The sequence below is a fragment of the Conger conger genome, chromosome 10 (assembly GCF_963514075.1).
Source record: "Conger conger chromosome 10, fConCon1.1, whole genome shotgun sequence".
In the NCBI taxonomy this organism is placed as follows: Eukaryota; Metazoa; Chordata; class Actinopteri; order Anguilliformes; family Congridae; genus Conger; species Conger conger.
Window position 1 is genome coordinate 14,979,030 of NC_083769.1, and position 17,652 is coordinate 14,996,681.

General features: G+C 45.6%; 2 protein-coding genes across 2 annotated transcripts in view; one reads left to right on the forward strand and one right to left on the reverse strand.

Annotated features, from left to right (window-relative positions):
* Positions 1 to 11,495: 11,495 nt before the first annotated feature.
* LOC133138126 (E3 ubiquitin/ISG15 ligase TRIM25-like) lies at positions 11,496 to 15,485 on the forward strand. The gene is made up of 4 exons (XM_061256618.1): positions 11,496 to 12,260; positions 14,069 to 14,164; positions 14,405 to 14,638; positions 14,785 to 15,485. The coding sequence occupies exons 1-4, from the start codon at positions 11,670 to 11,672 to the stop codon at positions 15,034 to 15,036; spliced, it is 1,173 nt and encodes a 390-aa protein (XP_061112602.1). The 5' UTR covers positions 11,496 to 11,669; the 3' UTR covers positions 15,037 to 15,485.
* A 591-nt stretch (positions 15,486 to 16,076) lies between these two features.
* The window catches only part of LOC133138689 (E3 ubiquitin/ISG15 ligase TRIM25-like), a 7,497-nt gene continuing 5,921 nt past the window's right edge, over positions 16,077 to 17,652 (reverse strand). Inside the window, exon 6 of the mRNA XM_061257645.1 lies at positions 16,077 to 16,165. Coding sequence (XP_061113629.1) covers positions 16,077 to 16,165 — 89 coding nt within the window. The remainder of the gene's footprint in view (positions 16,166 to 17,652) is intronic.

The window sequence follows — 17,652 nt, forward strand, 5'->3', positions numbered from 1 at the left end:
TTCTTAAGAACGTGACAGAAACCTGAACCTGCATGATACCTGACTCAAATACACAGAGTCTACCGTGTGCTTACCAGCTTGGTGCAAGAGTGAACAGTTGACACCAAAGCGCCGACCGGCGACGCCTGTCGGCCAGCCTCTTCTGGGTGGCAGTAGCCCGTAAGAGTGCAGCCCGCACCTTATTCCAGGTGGCCCGGCACCGCCAAACAAAAACCTCTGCTGAGGGCACTTCAAACCCCCTCTCCAGTTCCGGGAACAGTGGCGGAACGGAACCAAACTGATTCTCGAAGGGCGAGAGCACTGTGGAGGCGTTCTGCAGAGTGTTGTGAGAGTACTCCGCCCACGTGAGCCCTGTGGAGGTGTTCTGCAGAGTGTTGTGAGAGTACTCTGCCCACATGAGCCCTGTGGAGGCGTTCTGCAGAGTGTTGTGAGAGTACTCCGCCCACGTGAGCCCTGTGGAGGCGTTCTGCAGAGTGTTGTGAGCGTACTCCACCCACGTGAGCCCTGTGGAGGCATTCTGCAGAGTGTTGTGAGAGTACTCTGCCCACGTGAGCCCTGTGGAGGCGTTCTGCAGAGTGTTGTGAGCGTACTCCGCCCACGTGAGCCCTGTGGAGGTGTTGAGTGTTGTGAGAGTACTCCGCCCACGTGAGTTGGCGACTCCATGAAGTGGGGCTGGCAGCGGCTAGGCACTGGAGCGTGTTCTCCAGTGTCTGGTTCGTGCTCCGCCCCCTCCAGCCAGTGGCGCCACTCCTCCAAGGCTAATTTGACAGTCAGCAGCTCCCTATCCCCAACATCATAATTTCTCTCGGCCTGGGACAGCGACCGTGAAAAAAACTCACAGGGATGCACACTCTGGTCTTGGGGAGACCGTTGCGAGAGAATGGCGCCCACCCCCAGCTCGGAGGCATCGACCTCCACAATGAATGGGAGGGACGGGTTCGGAGTTCTTAAGAAGGGCTCAGAACAGAACCTTCTCTTTAACTGGACGGGCGGCGCCTCCTCACGGGGATTCCACACAAAGCGCGCCGGAGCAGTCTTTCAGGTGAGCAGTGATGGGCGCGACCACAGTGCTAAAGTTACGAATGAACCGGCGGTAAAAATAGGCGAACCCGAGGAATCTCTGCACCTGCTTAATAGATTCAGGGGTGGGCCAATTCCTCACAGCTGTTCCTTTCGCTGGGTCCATCTCGGTCTTACCAGCTCGGTCAGGACCAGTGTCACGTGTCGAATGTGCTCAGAGATATTGGTGGAGAAAATTAAAATATCGTCCAGATAAACGAACATGGGCATCTCCCTGAGCACATCATTAACCAGCACCTGAAATACTGCGGGGGCGTTACCGGCATGACCAGATATTCATAGTGGCCTGTGTGCGTGTTAAAAGCCGTTTTCCACTCATCGCCCTCACGTATGCGTACAACATTGTACGCATTACGGAGGTCGAGTTTGGTAAAAACGGATGCCGTCTGCAGGCGCTCGGACGCTGAGTTCATCAGTGGCAGGGGGTACCTATTTTTAATGGTAACGGCGTTTAACCCCCTGTAATCAATGCAGGGCCTTAGACTCCCGTCTTTCTTTTTAACAAAAAAGAATCCCGCCCCCGCTGGTGACGTAGACGGTCTAATAAACCCATTCGCTAATGCGTCGCAAATGTATTCCTTCAGGGCCCCGCCCTCCGGCACAGACAGCGAATACAGCGCACCTCTGGGTGGGACTATACCAGGGCATAGCTCAATCGCACAGTCATATGACCGGTGTGGAGGTAACGCAGTTTAGTTGTTTACTGAATAGCACAGTCATATTACCGGTGTGGAGGTAACACAGTTTAGTTGTTTACTGAATAGCACAGTCATATTACCGGTGTGGAGGTAACACAGTTTAGCTGTTTACTGAATAGCACAGTCATAGGGCCGGTGTGGAGGTAACGCAGTGGCCCGTTGTTTACTGAATAGCACAGTGTGGAGGTAACGCAGTTTAGTTGTTTACTGAATAGTACAGTCATATGACCGGTGTGGAGGTAACGCAGTGGTTGTTTACTGAATAGCACAGTCATAGGACCGGTGTGGAGGTAACGCAGTGGCCCGTTGTTTACTGAATAGCACAGTCATAGGGCCGGTGTGGAGGTAACGCAGTTTAGTTGTTTACTGAATAGCACAGTCATATTACCGGTGTGGAGGTAACACAGTGGTTGTTTACTGAAAAGCACAGTCATAGGGCCGGTGTGGAGGTAACGCAGTTTAGTTGTTTACTGAATAGCACAGTCATACGGCCGGTGTGGGGGTAACGCAGTGGCCCGTTGTTTACTGAATAGGGGGGAGAGAGAAAGTACGCCACTTGAGGTTACCCAGGCTAACTAGGAAAGCTGCAAGTCCGGCCCAGCCAAGTACACATTCTGCTTCACTGTGACGCTGATCGCCCTTTTCAACAAACATGGATGCATTAGAGGACATGAGACTTGAAGTAGCAGGGTTACTCTTACACTTACTATTGAAAATCTTCTGACCATATGTGATTCTCTGGGTGTGCCTGTAGAGAATACTTCAGATAAAAGTCGCTTATTTCTGGTCTCACATTGACAAAGATGAAATAGGGGAACTGGAAGACAGGGGTATGTCCCTTTTCCTTAGCCTGAGAGACAAAATAGTGGAAATGAAGATGTCCCCTGATAATCCAATACCAGCTAAAGACCCACCAGACTAACCCAACAGACCCAAACAATCCAGAAGCCCAGCTATCAGAGCAGGAAAAACTTCAAAAACAGATCGAAGCCCTACAGATAGCTTTACAGTTATCATTACAAGTCCAGCCACGTGCAGGTAGGGAGCCAACAGAGGCGCACAATCAGAACGCCCCCCAGAATTATGTCCCCACTCAAAACCCTGCACAATTACCAGTTAATCCATGGCATAGGGAATTCAAAATATCAGGCCAGATCGGTGAGCCAGGGCAAAAGGATACACTTACATTTTCTAGTCTAGCCCACCAAATAGAAGCTGGACTGAACAAAAGAGTCCCTGATTATGAGATAGTCCATGCCGTCATCAAGGCCATTGCCCCAGGCTTGCAGTTGCGCAGCTATTTAGAGGGGAAAGCAGACTTAACCCTCCCCGTGTTAAGGAGAATTCTTCAATCTCACTATCAAGAAAAAGGCGCAACTGAATTGTACAAGCAACTGAACTAAGAGGCTCAAAACAGCAGAGAGACTCCCCAGAACTTCCTTTTCCGTGCTCTTGATCTGAGGCAGAAGATACTTTTTGCCTCCCAAGAGGCTGAGTCTAGTCTTAGGTATGACCCTGTACTCATGCAAAATATGTTCCTACACTCGGTCCTTACTGGCCTGCAAAATGACAACATAAGGAACGACCTCAAACCCTATCTGCAGCAACCAGAAATAAATGACAAAGTGTTGTTGGAGAAATTGAACATTGCATGTATGGTCGAGGCAGAGAGACAAAACAAAAAGAAGGATCATCCAGCACAGCGGTCTGTGGGGGTTCATTCAGTTCAGTGCACTGATGCTCAAATGTCGTCTGAAAAGAAAGGGAAAACAGAAAATAAAACCAAACCTGACCTGCTGACGGAACTGAAAGAAATGAAAGCTGACCTTGCACAATTACAGAACCTGGAACACGGAAGTGTGTCAGATTCCACAATCAATCCAGCAGCCCCAAATGGCCTCTTTACAAAACCTACCCACACCTGGACTGCATAGCAGTTTCCCCCCAAGTCAGTTTGAGTATATGCCAACAGACTACTGGCAAGATAATGGTAGAGAACGAAGAGGTGGAACCTCACAATTCCAACAAGGCTATGCACCACAGCGATACCCCCTCCCCTCATCCAGAGGCCGCCTGAGAAGGTGTGTTAGGTGTCAGCAGAGTGGCACTGATGATTTTTGTACACATTGCTATGCATGTGGGAGCAGTGAACACTATTTTGCTGGTTGCCGAACAAGAGGAGTAAACTCAAGAAGCACTCCATTAAACGAGAGAGGGTTGCCCCCACGGGACAGGGTGTAACCTGCAACACGTTGATGTCCCACCAAAAGTGTATGCATTGTGGCATGAGGGAGCAGGAGGATAGACTGAGAGTGTGTGCCACATGTCAAAATGCGTTCTACTGCTCTAAGATTTGTCAGGTCAGTCATTGGGCCGTGCACAAGAAAAAATGGTAAAAAACAAACTTTCAAATGGGAGGGAGATGGATGGAAAGTCAAAGGAGAAGAAAAGTCTAAATGTAGCAGCCCTAGTTGGGAAACAATGCCTCATAGACTGTTATTTGAATGGTAAAGAAAACAAAGCACTATGGGATACGGGCTCCCAAGTTTGCATCATAGATGAAAATTGGAAAAACTCCAAAGTGTAAAACTGAGATCTGTCTCTGAGCTTATTGATGCCCCTGACACCCTCCGAATAGTAGCCACCAATGGAGATAGCATACCCTTTCTTGGCTGGGTAGAGATCATGTTTGGACTTTCGAATGAGAAAACTGATGTAAATAACCTTATTATCCCCGTCCTAGTGATGAAAGGAGGATGTTTGTCCCACCCCATTATTGGTTATAATGCCATTGAACATATTGTGAAGAGCCGTGACAGTGGGCTGCCAAATGGTACATACAATGATCTAAGGGAGATAATTAAATCAGCCTTTCCTGAACTTGGGACGTTCAAGCTTCAAGCTTTCATAGAGCTGGTCAGAGTTGAGCACCCACAAGTATATAGAGTGAAGGCCCCGAGGGAAAAAGTTATTATCCCAAGCCTCACGTCCATCCAAGTTGAGTGTAGAGTTGAAACAAGTCCAGCAAAGGAGGACGCCTGTTTACTGTTTGAACCCAGTGTTGACCCCCAGTGGCCAGAGGGCTTGGAATTCAGGGAGACATTAGTGCAGCTAAGAATGGGGGCCCCTCCTTACATTGTATTGGAAGCACAGAACCCCACAGGTCATGACATAGTATTGCCAGGCAAAACAGCCCTTGGCATGGCCCAGAGGGTGGGTCTGTCCAGTGCCCACTTCTGATCAGTCCTGTCACTCCACACCTGTATCAGTGAATCAGGTCCAGTCCAGCAGCAACCAGACTGGTGATGATAGCTTGGATCCCCCAGCAGATTTAACACATCTTGATGAATCTAAGAGAGAAATTGTCCAGAAGATGTTAAGAGAAGAAAGTGCCTCATTTTCACGGTCAGATGATGACATTGGATGTATAGAAACTCTTAAGATGACAATATCTCTTCAAGATACCACTCCTGTTGTGCGGTCATACTTATCAGTGCCAAGGCCATTGTATAAGGAAATGAACGACTATCTGCACGATCTCATTGCTCAGGGATGGATAGAGAAATCAACGTCTTCTTATGCATCACCCGTTGTCTGTGTACGTAAAAAAGACGGTAGCCTACGTCTTTGTATAGATTACAGAGAATTAAATAAGAAGACCCACCCCGATCGGCAGCCCATTCCAAGGGTCCAAGACATCCTTGATAGCCTCGATGGTAACTCATGGTTCTGGTCATTAGATCAGGGTAAAGCCTACCACCAGGGCTTCATGGTGAAAGAGAGCAGACCTTCAACCACATTCGTGACACCATGGGGTTTATATGAATGGGTCAGAATCCCATTTGGATTAATGAACGCCCCAGCTGCCTTTCAGAGTGTATGGAGGAGTGCTTGCAGGGCTTACGTGATGAGATATGTGTACCTTACCTTGATGACACTCTTGTCTACAGCAAATCCTTTCCCAACCACGTTGAACATGTGAGGAAAGTACTGCAGCAGCTAAGGCAATGTGGCATCAAGTTGAAACCCAGTAAATGTGAGGTCTTTAGGCGAGAAGTCCGTTACCTGGGTAGGATTGTCTCAGCTGAGGGAAGCAAAATGGACCCAGCTGACACTACTGCAGTGAGGGCCTTGAAAGAAAAGAAACCGAGCACTGTCGGACAGTTGCGCGCCATCTTGGGACTTCTCAGTTATTATCGACAACATATAAAGGATTTCTCTAGGATTGCGGGGCCACTCTTTGATCTGTTGAAGGGGGCAGCACCCAAAGATAAAAAGGAAAAAAAACATCAGACTTTCCAGAACAATAAGAACAAAGGTGTTCCTTCAAACCCAGCCAATACTGTGAAAGACAAGCACCAGGAAGTACTAGAGAAACTGATTGACTGTCTGGTTGAGCCACCTGTACTTGGATTCCCAGATTTTTCAGAACCTTTCATACTTCACACAGATGCATCAGAACAAGGACTGGGTGCAGTATTGTACCACAAACAAGGAGGGAAGCTTTGTGCGATAGCTTATGGATCGCGTACACTGACCACCTCTGAGAAAAATTACCATCTTCATTCCGGGAAATTAGAGTTTCTTGCCCTGAAGTGGTCAGTGACAGAGAAATTCCGTCACTACTTGTACTATGCCCCTTCCTTAATCGTATTCAGTGATAATAACCCCCTTACATATGTAATATCCAGTGCAAAACTTAATGCAACTGGTTGTAGGTGGGTAGCTGAACTTGCTGACTACAATTTTACAATTAGATACAGACTGGGCAAAGAGAACATAGATACAGACAGCCTTTTTTGGTTGCCCGTAGAAATTGAGAAAATGATGGAACAATACACAGTAGAATTGTCATTTGACTGTGTAGCTGCTATGATACAGGCTGTAGAACAACAAGAACAGATTCCACCGTGAACAGTAGCTGCCATTGCTCAGAATCCAGCAGAGCATGACAAGTATAACCCTCTCCCTGTAGCAGAGATTAGACAGAGTCAGCTAGATGACCCACATATTGGTCCAGTGATAAGATACAAGATGGCCAATGGGAAACCTTCAGGTCAAGCGGCCATGTCTCTCAGTGCGTACAGTAAATGTCTCCTTTGTGAATGGGAGAAACTGCACATTGATGAAACTGGTGAGCTTAAAAGAAAGACAGCAACAAGAACCCAACTTGTTTTACCAGACAAACACAAAACCCGTGTAATGGAGGAAGTGCATAACAAAATGGGCCACCGAGAGGTGGATTGCACATTATCACTGATCAGGCCCCAAATGCGTAGAGAGATGGAACATTATGTCACAAGAACATGTGCTTGCTTAAAGCAAAAGAAGCCTAGCAAAGAGACAAGAGCCGCTCTCACAAATATTGTCACAGCCCATCCATTTGAGCTTGTCTCTATCGATTTTTTGCACTTGGATAAATGTAAAGGGGGCTATGAATATATATTAGTGATTATTGACCATTTCACTCGCTTCATACAACTGTAGGCTACCAGGCCAAAGTCAGCCAAAACTGTAGCAGATCGGCTGTTCAATGACTATGCCCTTAGATTTGGGTTTCCTAAACGAATACACCACAACCAAGGAGGTGAGTTTGATAACAAACTCATAGCAAGACTGAAGAGGAATTGTGGTATTGTTAGCTCACGAACAAGTCCCTACCATCCTCAAGGGAATGGTCAGGTTGAAAGATTTAACAGGACACTACTTCAGATGCTAAAGACACTGTCCAACAAAGAAAAAGGAAATTGGAAGGACCGAGAACACAGGCACTGCCAGTCACCAGGAATACATACAAAGATGGAAGGAGCAGATGAGAGAAGTGTGTGAAATGGCCAGGGAGGGTGCAAAGAAAGCGGCAGGCCTGAGCAAGAGGACTTATGACAAGAAGTTGAGGGAGAGGGGGATAGAGGAGGGAGGGAGAGGGGGATAGAGGAGGGAGGGAGAGGGGGATAGAGGAGGGAGGGAGAGGGGGATAGAGGAGGGAGGGAGAGGGAAAGAAAGCAGATAGGGAGAGAAGGAGGGGAGATGGGGAGAGAGGGAGGGAGGTAAGGAGGGGAGAGGGGGAGGGATGGGAGAGAGAGAGGGAGGGGAGAGGGAGAGAGAGGGAGGGAGGTAAGGAGGGGAGAGGGGGAGGGAGGGATGGGAGAGAGAAGAGGGGAGAGGGGGAGGGAGGGGAGAGAGAGGGAGAGTGGGAGGCAGAGGTTGGGAGGGAGGGGAGAGAGAGGGAGGGGAGAGGGGGAGGGGGAGGGAGAAGAGGAGGGGAGCAGGTGAGGGAGGGGAGAGAGAGACAGTGGGAGGGAAAGAGGGAGCGAAAGAGGGAGGGGAGAGGGAGAGAAAGTGGGAGGGAAAGAGGGAGTGTGGAGGAGGTATGTGGAGGTGCAGGCCATGTTGAACGTGTGTGGAGGTGCAGGCTGTGGGGGAGACGTGTGGAGGTCCAGGCTGTGGGGGAGGTGTGTGGAGGTGCCGGCTGTGGAGGAGGTGTGTGGAGGTGCAGGCCATGTTGAAGGCATGTGAAGGTGCAGGCTGTGGAGAAGGTGTGTGGAGGTGCAGGCTGTGGAGGAGGTGTGTGGAGGTGCAGGCTGTGGAGAAGGCGTATGGAGGTGCAGGCTGTGGAGAAGGCGTATGGAGGTGCAGGCTGTGGGGGAGGTGTGTAGAGGTGCAGGCTGTGGAGGAGTTCTGTGGAGGTGCAGGTGGAGGTGCAAGCCATGGAGAACGTGTGTGGAGGTGCTGCACTTGAATACATCCCAGGGAGGATCAGGCATATTTCCCACGCTGCCTTGAAAGAGCGAACATCATGTGTGATGTGGATGACATTATGTGGCCTGACCCAGCCCAGAGACAAGACAGGAGTCAAGCTGACAATGAGTCCAGTGAATTGTGAACTATTCTCTAAATTACTCTTTTTGTTTGTAGTACTGTATATACTGAGTTCCTTTTTTTGAATGCTACTCCTCTTTTAAATGACTACAGTTTTTTGTTCCCTCGACGGTGTTGTGTTTACTGGACAGTACTTTTCACTCAGCATCACTTTTCAGTCCTGCAAATTAAATATCTGGAAGTTTGCACACTTCCTCATTTGTTAGTAGTGTAACATTGTAAAGATCAAAATCTGAGAACCAGAAAATAAGCATATCAATCCTAACTCAGTGCTATAAAAAGTTTTGAATTTATTGCTGTCAGTTTATCTGACTGGTGTGTTGGGGGTAATCTACATTTTCTGTGTTTTTGATGGCTTGTTTGTGCTAGATGAAGGCAAAGTTTAATTTTGATTAAAGAGTATATGTTTTTTTGAAGATAATTTGAGTTTGGCATGCGATTGTGTTAATAGTTTTGAGAAAAGGTTGAATTGTTTCATGAAAGGTCTCTGAGCAATTCCAAAAAAATCATTATAAGCCTAATATCGAATCTTCAGCCCCCTCTAGTGGTTGTTATATACACTTTATATTGAGACTACAATAGTTTCAGGCTAATCTGTTTTCAGAACAAGCAGGCCTATTGATTGTTGATTGATTTATGTGGCACACAACTTTATTTCAGGACTTATTAATCTATTAAATTAATTAATAGATCTCACGTGCAGCAGTGGGGAACAATAACATGCACAACTGTAGGAACAGCAACAAGTGCTTGAAGATACAGCCTATGAGTGAAATAAAAATCCATCAACACTGTTGACAGGGGTCGTCAAAATGCCATGTCAAACATGGGCAGCCTAGCGCCTAGCCCAAGTGACTAAGGTGCTTCACTGAGACCCGGAAGGTTGGTGCTTCAAGCCCCAGTGTGACCACAATAAGATCTGTGCAGCTGTGTGTCTGTCTGTGCCGTGGATCTTTCTGCCTCCAAACTCCCTTCAAACTAAATCTGGTACAAAGAAAAGGTGAGGGGATCATGGCTGTACCCATTTTACACAAAACTGCCATTTTAGACACTCCATCAACATTCCCCTGAACAGGATAATATTATCCTTTCTTAGTTTTGGATTGGTGTTTCAGTTATTTATATAATGTCCAACAGGGGGAAGCATTGAGCCACTTACAAAATGTGTCACCTTGCAGACCTGATATACCTGTTAAACTCCATGATCAAAACAAGCATGTACAATGCAGAAGTACAGGTAAAAAATAATTTGTATATCACATCTCATTCTGAGATGCATGTATGCATACACAACTCACACACACATACAAGCACACATGCACGCACACATACACACACACAAACACACACGCATGCAAACACACACACATATGCACATGCACATGCACATGCACACCACACACACACATACATCCACACATGCATGCAAACACACACACACAGGCACACAACTTTGATTTCTGGGACATGTGGTGCAACATAACACACAAGCTAAACAATAAAATGAAATATAAATGCAGAAGGTAAAAACAGAAACCAAATGAAGGTGAGGTACTGTAGACTGCACAGAAACTTACTGGAAACAACCTACAGTTCAGTCCAGTGACCTCGTGTAATGTTTTAAAGTCACAATCATTTGTCCCAGTTATAATAATTAAAGAACCTCTTCATGTGTGAGAAAATGTGTGTTGAGCAAAAAGTATGTGTTCATAATAAATTACCTGCATTAGTTATCTCATCCCAGGCTAATATAACATAATCTGGTAGTGCACCCATGCAACATTGATTTTGGTAAATAGAGCCTTCTGCACTTGAATAAGGGGCTTCACCCCTTCAAACAAGCTCCCTGTTGGATAGTAGAGAGCAGTATAAGCTTTCTAACAGTGTATGGCATTTTTGATTTAAAGTCAGTTACATGCACACCAACCTTGCATAGACTTTAGCGTAACAGAGGGATTGTTTTCTTCAATGCAGATTTGCACACCCAGCCATGGACTATGTAGTAATATACAATCACTCATTGAGGTGTAATTGTTGTTGTTGTATTTTGCAGAGTGGTTGAATTTGGGGAGTGGGTGAGAAGAGCAGCAAGAAGTATGAAGTCTAGCAAGGACACATAGGAACTGACACACAGAGACCATTTTACATGCTTCCATACTTACACACATACTTATACACAGCCACTGTTTTACATGCTTACATACTTATACACAGCCACTGTTTTACATGCTTACATACGTACACACAGTGACCATTTTAAATGCTGTATTACAGTTCAAATTATTCTTGCTTTTGTGTCCCTTTTAATGTTCTTTTAGGGACATTGTTATGAATTGAAGGTTATTTCCATTGTGTTTCTGTAAATACCTTCTTTTAAATCTATAAAATCTCTCTCTCTCTCAATCTCTCTGAAAAGCAGAATAGTCATTTCTGCAGGGGTGTCACCTGCTGTTTGGCAGGAATAGATCAGCACTGTTCATGATAGGCCCAGTCAGTGTTTGTGTACAAGGAAGAATATTTAAAATAGAGAGATTTCAGATCCCCTCCTGCCATTTGCAAGTTACATTACTTGTCATTTGGCTGAGGCTTTTATCCAAAGTGACTTACAGTTGATTTAGATTAAGCAGGAGACAATCCTCCCATGGGGCAATGCAGGGTTAAGGGCCTTGCTCAAAGGCCCAAGGGCTGTGTGAAACTTATTGTGGCTACACCGGGGTTCAGACCACACAGTCCTTCAGTAAATCTGCCCTTTGTCCCATAAGATTAAATAGTTCCTCATGAATCTGCCCTCTCTGCTCAGCCTGGCCTCAGTCCAACACCACACCTCCTAGAGCTATTTGCACAAACAGGAAGTCTCTGCCACTCTCTCTGTCACGCAGTTTCAGAGAAACAAAACATTACTCAATCTCTTTCACAAAAACGAGACTTAGCACTGTGTCTGTCAGAAAGGCACAGAAAAAATCTGTCTCTGCCAGAGAAACAAAGCTTAACTTTCTCAGTGTGAGCAGTGAAATGGCTGAGGCTAATACCTTGGTGGATCAGGACCAGTTCAGCTGTTCAATCTGTCTGGATATACTGAAGGATCCGGTGACTATTCCCTGTGGACACAGTTACTGTATGGGCTGTATTAAGGACTGCTGGGATCAGGATGATCATATTGGTGTCTACAGCTGTCCCCAGTGCAGACAGACCATCACCCCAAGGCCTGTTCTGGGCAGAAACACCATGCTGGCTGAAGTGGTGGAGAAACTGAAGAAGACAGGACTCCAAGCTGCTCCTCCTGCTCACTGTTACGCTGGACCTGGAGACGTGGCGTGTGATATCTGTACTGGGAGAAAGCGCAAAGCCATCAAGTCCTGTCTGGCATGTCTGGCATCTTACTGTGAAATTCACCTCCAGCCTCACTATGAATCTCCTCCTCTTAAGAAACACAAACTGGTCAAAGCCACTGGAAACCTGCAGGAGAAGATCTGCTCTAATCACGACAAACTGATGGAGGTTTTCTGTCGTAGCGATCAGCAGTGTATCTGTATGCTGTGTGTGATGGATGAACACAGAGGCCATGATACAGTCTCAGTGGTAGCAGAAAGGACTGAGAAACAGGTAAGGACTGGAGCTCTTCACTGGCAACATAAAACATACATTTTTAACATAAACCCAAAAATACTGAAAATACCTGAGCAGTGAACATGAGAAATCAGCTGAATCATTACACTGCACTCCAACTGCATATGCCTTATTAATTAGTTTATTTTTCGTGTTTCCTTGTCTGTCAAGTTTAAAAGAGGCGTTCATTTGTTGTATTTCATGGAGTCGGTGCCCAGAATCAGGTGACACCAGAAGTGCCCTTTATTGGCTGGTGTTAGTGGCATTTATTATTTATTTATTTGTTATGGAAATTCTTTACCATTTAAAAAGGGAATTGTATTGTGTTATCCACGAAAAAATAAACCTTATCAATACTTTCTAATATTACGCTCTCCAAACCACCCCCCGCCCCCTTCCAATTGGTTTTGTCTAAATCTGTCGTCGCATCTTCCGACAATCCGAGTACAATTTGTAATGAAAAGCATCGCGTCGCGAGCCCCAGTTCGTGAATAATATCACTCAGGTGGGCACGTTTTAAATTATGAAACCACGATTAAACAACAACACTTACTTTTTATCTTATATATCGGTTAAAAAGGTAGGTAGGACTTTCCAGTTGCCACGTTCACGTTGTAATTTCATCATTAGCTACGACCCTCGGAACTCGCGAGCAAGCAAGCTAGTCTAATTGTCATCAAACGACGTTATATCTTTGTATTATATTAATTTCTAAAGCAGGTAGTTACGTTTTGCATAGTTTTCGTAGTGATTAGTCAGACCATTTTCTTTGTAGCCAGTTTTCTAAAAATGTGATGTTTAGAATTGTATTATTGTTTGGGCATGTCGCAGTGTGTTTTCCTTGTTAAAACAAAAGTTTAAATCAATTTTGAATGGGAAATATGAACTCTGCTAGAATAGGCAAATACAGCTGTCTCCAATGAATGGCAAACTACTCCTCTCCTCCCTGACCCTGTGTTTAAGGTAGGTTTGTTTGTGTGCATGTTTTTGAATATAATATAATACTGCAGTTTATTTTCCTCTCAGTATGATACTCAAAAACTTCAAACTGTAGTTCAGTAGTTGTACCTTATGTCTCAATTATAAAAATATATGCAGTGTAACAAAATGATACAGAACATGAAAACAGGAGGAAGTTTTGAAACACCAAATTCAGGGGGCTTATGTATCAAGCATGTCAGAGTCGGACTGCTGATCTAGAATTACTTGTATTACTTCTAATGAAAGGTAAAACAGGTCCCAGGCCAGCACAACTCTATGCTGATATTTTGGTTCAGGTCTAGGCTTTTAATTTGTCTTTGGGATCAACATGTCAGTCATTAATTTTGACCATCTGCTCTGTTGGTTGCTGACAGTGCATGGAATAATGTGTTTCAGTAGAATTGAAGCAGGTCTCATGTTATGAACATAGTGTGTGATTATGGATGGTGGTGTTGTGGCAACATCGGGGTGGGAATAGTGTGTGTTGGTGAGGTGAGAATAATGTGTTTCAGTAGAATTGAAGCAGGTCCCATGTTATGAGCATAGTGTGTGATTATGGAAGGTGGTGTTGTGGCAACATTGGGGTGGGAATAGTGTGTGTCAGTGAGGTGAGAATAATGTGTTTCAGTAGAATTGAAGCAGGTCCCATGTTATGAACAGTGTGTGATTATGGATGGCGGTGGTGTGGCAACATTGGGGTGTGTCGGTGGGGTGAGTACCCTCTGTTGGGCCGAGGCCCAAAATGTACGGCCCTGATTCCTTAGGGCTTGCTGGAGTGTCTTCACCAGTGTTTTTAAACCTGGATCGTGTGTGTTTCTTCACAGAAGCAGCTGGGGGTGACACAGAGTAAGTTCCAGCAGAGAATCCAGGAGAGAGAGAAGGAGCTGCAGGATCTGAGACAGGCTGTGCAGTCACTCAAGGTGGGTACTGACCAGAGGAGAAGACAACAGCTGGCTGCTGGAAGAGCCATTTCAGGGCTCAGTCAGGGCTCTCCTCCAGTCAGCCAGTGAGGAGCCCAGTGTTGGGCCACTTTCCAGCCCTGTGGGGCTCAATGCCACTGAGCCACACTGTGGGGAACAGGCTGTCTGGGGTCCCAGTAAGAGCTGAGTGAAAGGCCTAGTTAAAATGTACAACCCTCCTCCTTCTGTTTCTCCTAACAGCGCTCTGCACAGACAGCAGTGGAGGACAGTGAGAGGATCTTTACTGAGCTGATCCGCTCCATTGAGAGAAGGTGCTCTGAGGTGAAAGAGCTGATCAGAGATCAGGAGAAGGCTGAAGTGAGTCGGGCTGAAGGACTCCTGGAGCGACTGGAGCAGGAGATTGCTGAGCTGAGGAGGAGAGAGGCTGAGCTGGAGCAGCTTTCACACACAGAGGATCACATCCATTTCCTCCAGGTAACATCACTGGCTCTCTGACAGTCTGCACTGTGTACACTGTACATACATGGTGAGGTGTGTTCCTCTTTTACAAAGATCTGCTCCTGGTATCTGCACAGGAATCTGTGTTCACTCTCTGTCTCTTTCTGTCTGTCTGTCTGCAGAGCTGTCAGTCCCTCTGTGCCCCTCCTGGACCTGGAGACTTACCCAGCATCACTGTCAGTCCAAACGTCTCTTTTGAGGCTGTGAGGAAATCTGTCTCTGAACTGAAAGAGCGACTGGAGGATGTTTTCAAGGCGGAGTTCAAAGTTTCTGGAAGAGGTTGGTGGACAAACCCTGCTGCAGAAAGTGTGTTTAGTCACTGCACACAACACAGTGGTGAGATGATCTGCCTAAGATTCACTCTTACAACATGAAAGGAACTTACACACGTTATATATTATAAGCCATTGTGCGGTGTTTGGGTTTGTTTGGGTTTATTAAAAGAAAAATGAGACGTTGAAATATTTTTCTCAACCTGAGACACATTGGCCTGGCCTCATTTAAAAGAACACAATTTAATTTAGTGCACACTGCACCCCCCTTCACATTTATATTACAGACACTCAGAGATCACTTTATTGGGTAGTTTTTCCAATTCGTTCAGTTCAAAGCAATAAACATCAATCGTGATGAAAACCTTATTTAATTTATATTTGTACAAGATTAACATGATTTATTCCACCCATGTCTTGATTATGATTGATTGATTTTCAAAAATCACATTTTATCACAAATAGTGAATAGCTCTTTTATTGATAAATATGGTCTGGCAGAGGGGAATGGTAATTATTAACCATATATGCTGTCTGTATTGCTTGTAATTGCGACATCTGCTGTGTTTATTTCAGTCTGCCTTGCAGGTTATATAAACATCGAACAAAGAGTTTGGAAATTTGTGTTTGGTAGATTATTTCTCTGTTGTAACAATGCTTTTTGGCAATACATTTCATACTGTTGGAAAGCCTGTTTATTTCCCTTTTAAATGGTGCCCCATTTGTTAGGAACATGCATTTGTGGGATGAGCAGCACAGCTGAGTATGTGGGTAGCGCTCATGTAAAATTAGCCAAATCTTCTCTGCCAATGGCAAACAGCTTATTCTGCTGTTGCTATTGACTCTTGTTTGGTGTTGTTTGGCGGATTGGATGATTTTAGAATGTATTCATTTAACAAACAGTCAGGGCCTCAGTAGCATGTGGAAGAACCATACACAGCCACAACAGCCTGGCACCTCCTCATGCTGGTCACCAGCCTGGTCCCACACTGTTGTGGGATGGCATTCCACTCCTCAACCAGGATGCAAGTCAGCCAACGTGGTTGTGTTGGTCACTCTAGCACCAACAGCACGCCCCAGCTGATCCCACAAGTGTTCAGTTGGGTTGAGGTCAGGACTGTTGGCAGGCCATTCCATTCTCTCTACTCCCAAATTCTGGAGGGAGTCTCTGATAAACCCCGCTCTGTGGGGGCGAGCGTTGTCATCTTGGAGGATGGAGTTCGGTCCCAGACTGTGGAGATATGGGATTGCCACTGGTTGCAGAATCTCATCTCGATATCTCTCTGCATTGAGATTGCCTCCAATGATGACAAGCCTGGTTTTTCCAGTGATGGAGATGCCGCCCCACACCATCACACTGCCTCCACCAAAAGGTGTTCCTCTATCGGTGCAGCAATCAGCATAGCGTTCTCCCCGTCTTCTCCACACTTTGACCCTACGATCCAACTTCCGTAGGCAGAATCTGGACTCATGGCTGAACATAGCGTTCCTCCACATGTTCAGGTTCCAGTGCAGGTGTTGCTGACACCAGTGCAAACGGGCCTGACGGTGAAGGGCAGTCATGGCAGGCCTCCTGGCAGCCCTATGAGCCGGAGATTGGCTGCGTACAGTCTGTTCCGGATTGTCTGGGCCGAAAGCCGTGTGCCATATCGTCCTGCAAACCTTGACTGCAAATCTGTAGAAGACAGCCTACGGTTCCTCAGTGCTGAAAGGGTGAGGAACCGGTCTTCTTGGGACGCCCACTTCACGGTCTGTCTCTGACATCGCCCGTTTCATGAGATTTGGCACATTTGACATGAGCGCAACCCACATACTCAGCTGTGCTGCTCATCCCACAAATGCTTGTTCCTTACAAATGGGGCACCATTTAAAAGGGAAATAAACAGGCTTTTTTCAGTCACATTTCAGTCTGTCTCACAGGTTATATATTCCTTGGTCCTGGAACGAGCTTCAGGCCAAGCTCAAACTTGATTCTCTTATTTCATTAAACGATTTTAATTTGAGAATAATGCATGTTCTCATGTTAAGATGCTACTGCTTTAAGTTGGACGGATATGTTTAATTCACTGTTTCCCTGTGTTATGTTCTGTCATATTGTATGTATTGTAATGCACTTTGTTCTGTATATACCTAAATAATTATGTATATTATTGTAAAGGATCCGTGATTGTGATTCTGTAATCTTATGCTGCTGTTTGACCCTGTCTTGGCTCGGTCTCATTTGTAAAAGAGGTTTTAATCTCAATGTGACTTCCTAGTCACATAAAGGTTTATATATTACAGTGTGGAGGGACATTTCAAGTGCTCACAAGCTCCAGATGATCCAGAATATCACAGAGGTGTTCAGTGTGAATAGGGATGAAATCTATAAAAGTACCCAGTATGTTAGGGGCAGTTCTTCTGGCTAGGGCATAACCCTAAATGTTTTCAATGTTGTTTAATCTTGAGAGAACAAAATACAGTATGACCAGTATGTCTTTGTTTACTAGGATGCAAGATACTGCATAGAGATGAGAGGAGAGAACACAAGTCAAATTCCTCAGTAGTGTTATGGTGAAACCATCCTGTCTCCTCTCTCTGCTCTGTTTTAGTGTAACATTTGAGACCCATTCTGATACTGTATTCTGGGTGACATCAGTTGTCATTTACTTGCAGATTGAAACAAGCATTCAATTTCTCTAGGATCTCAGAAAAAGGTTCATCTTTTTATCTTGTGAT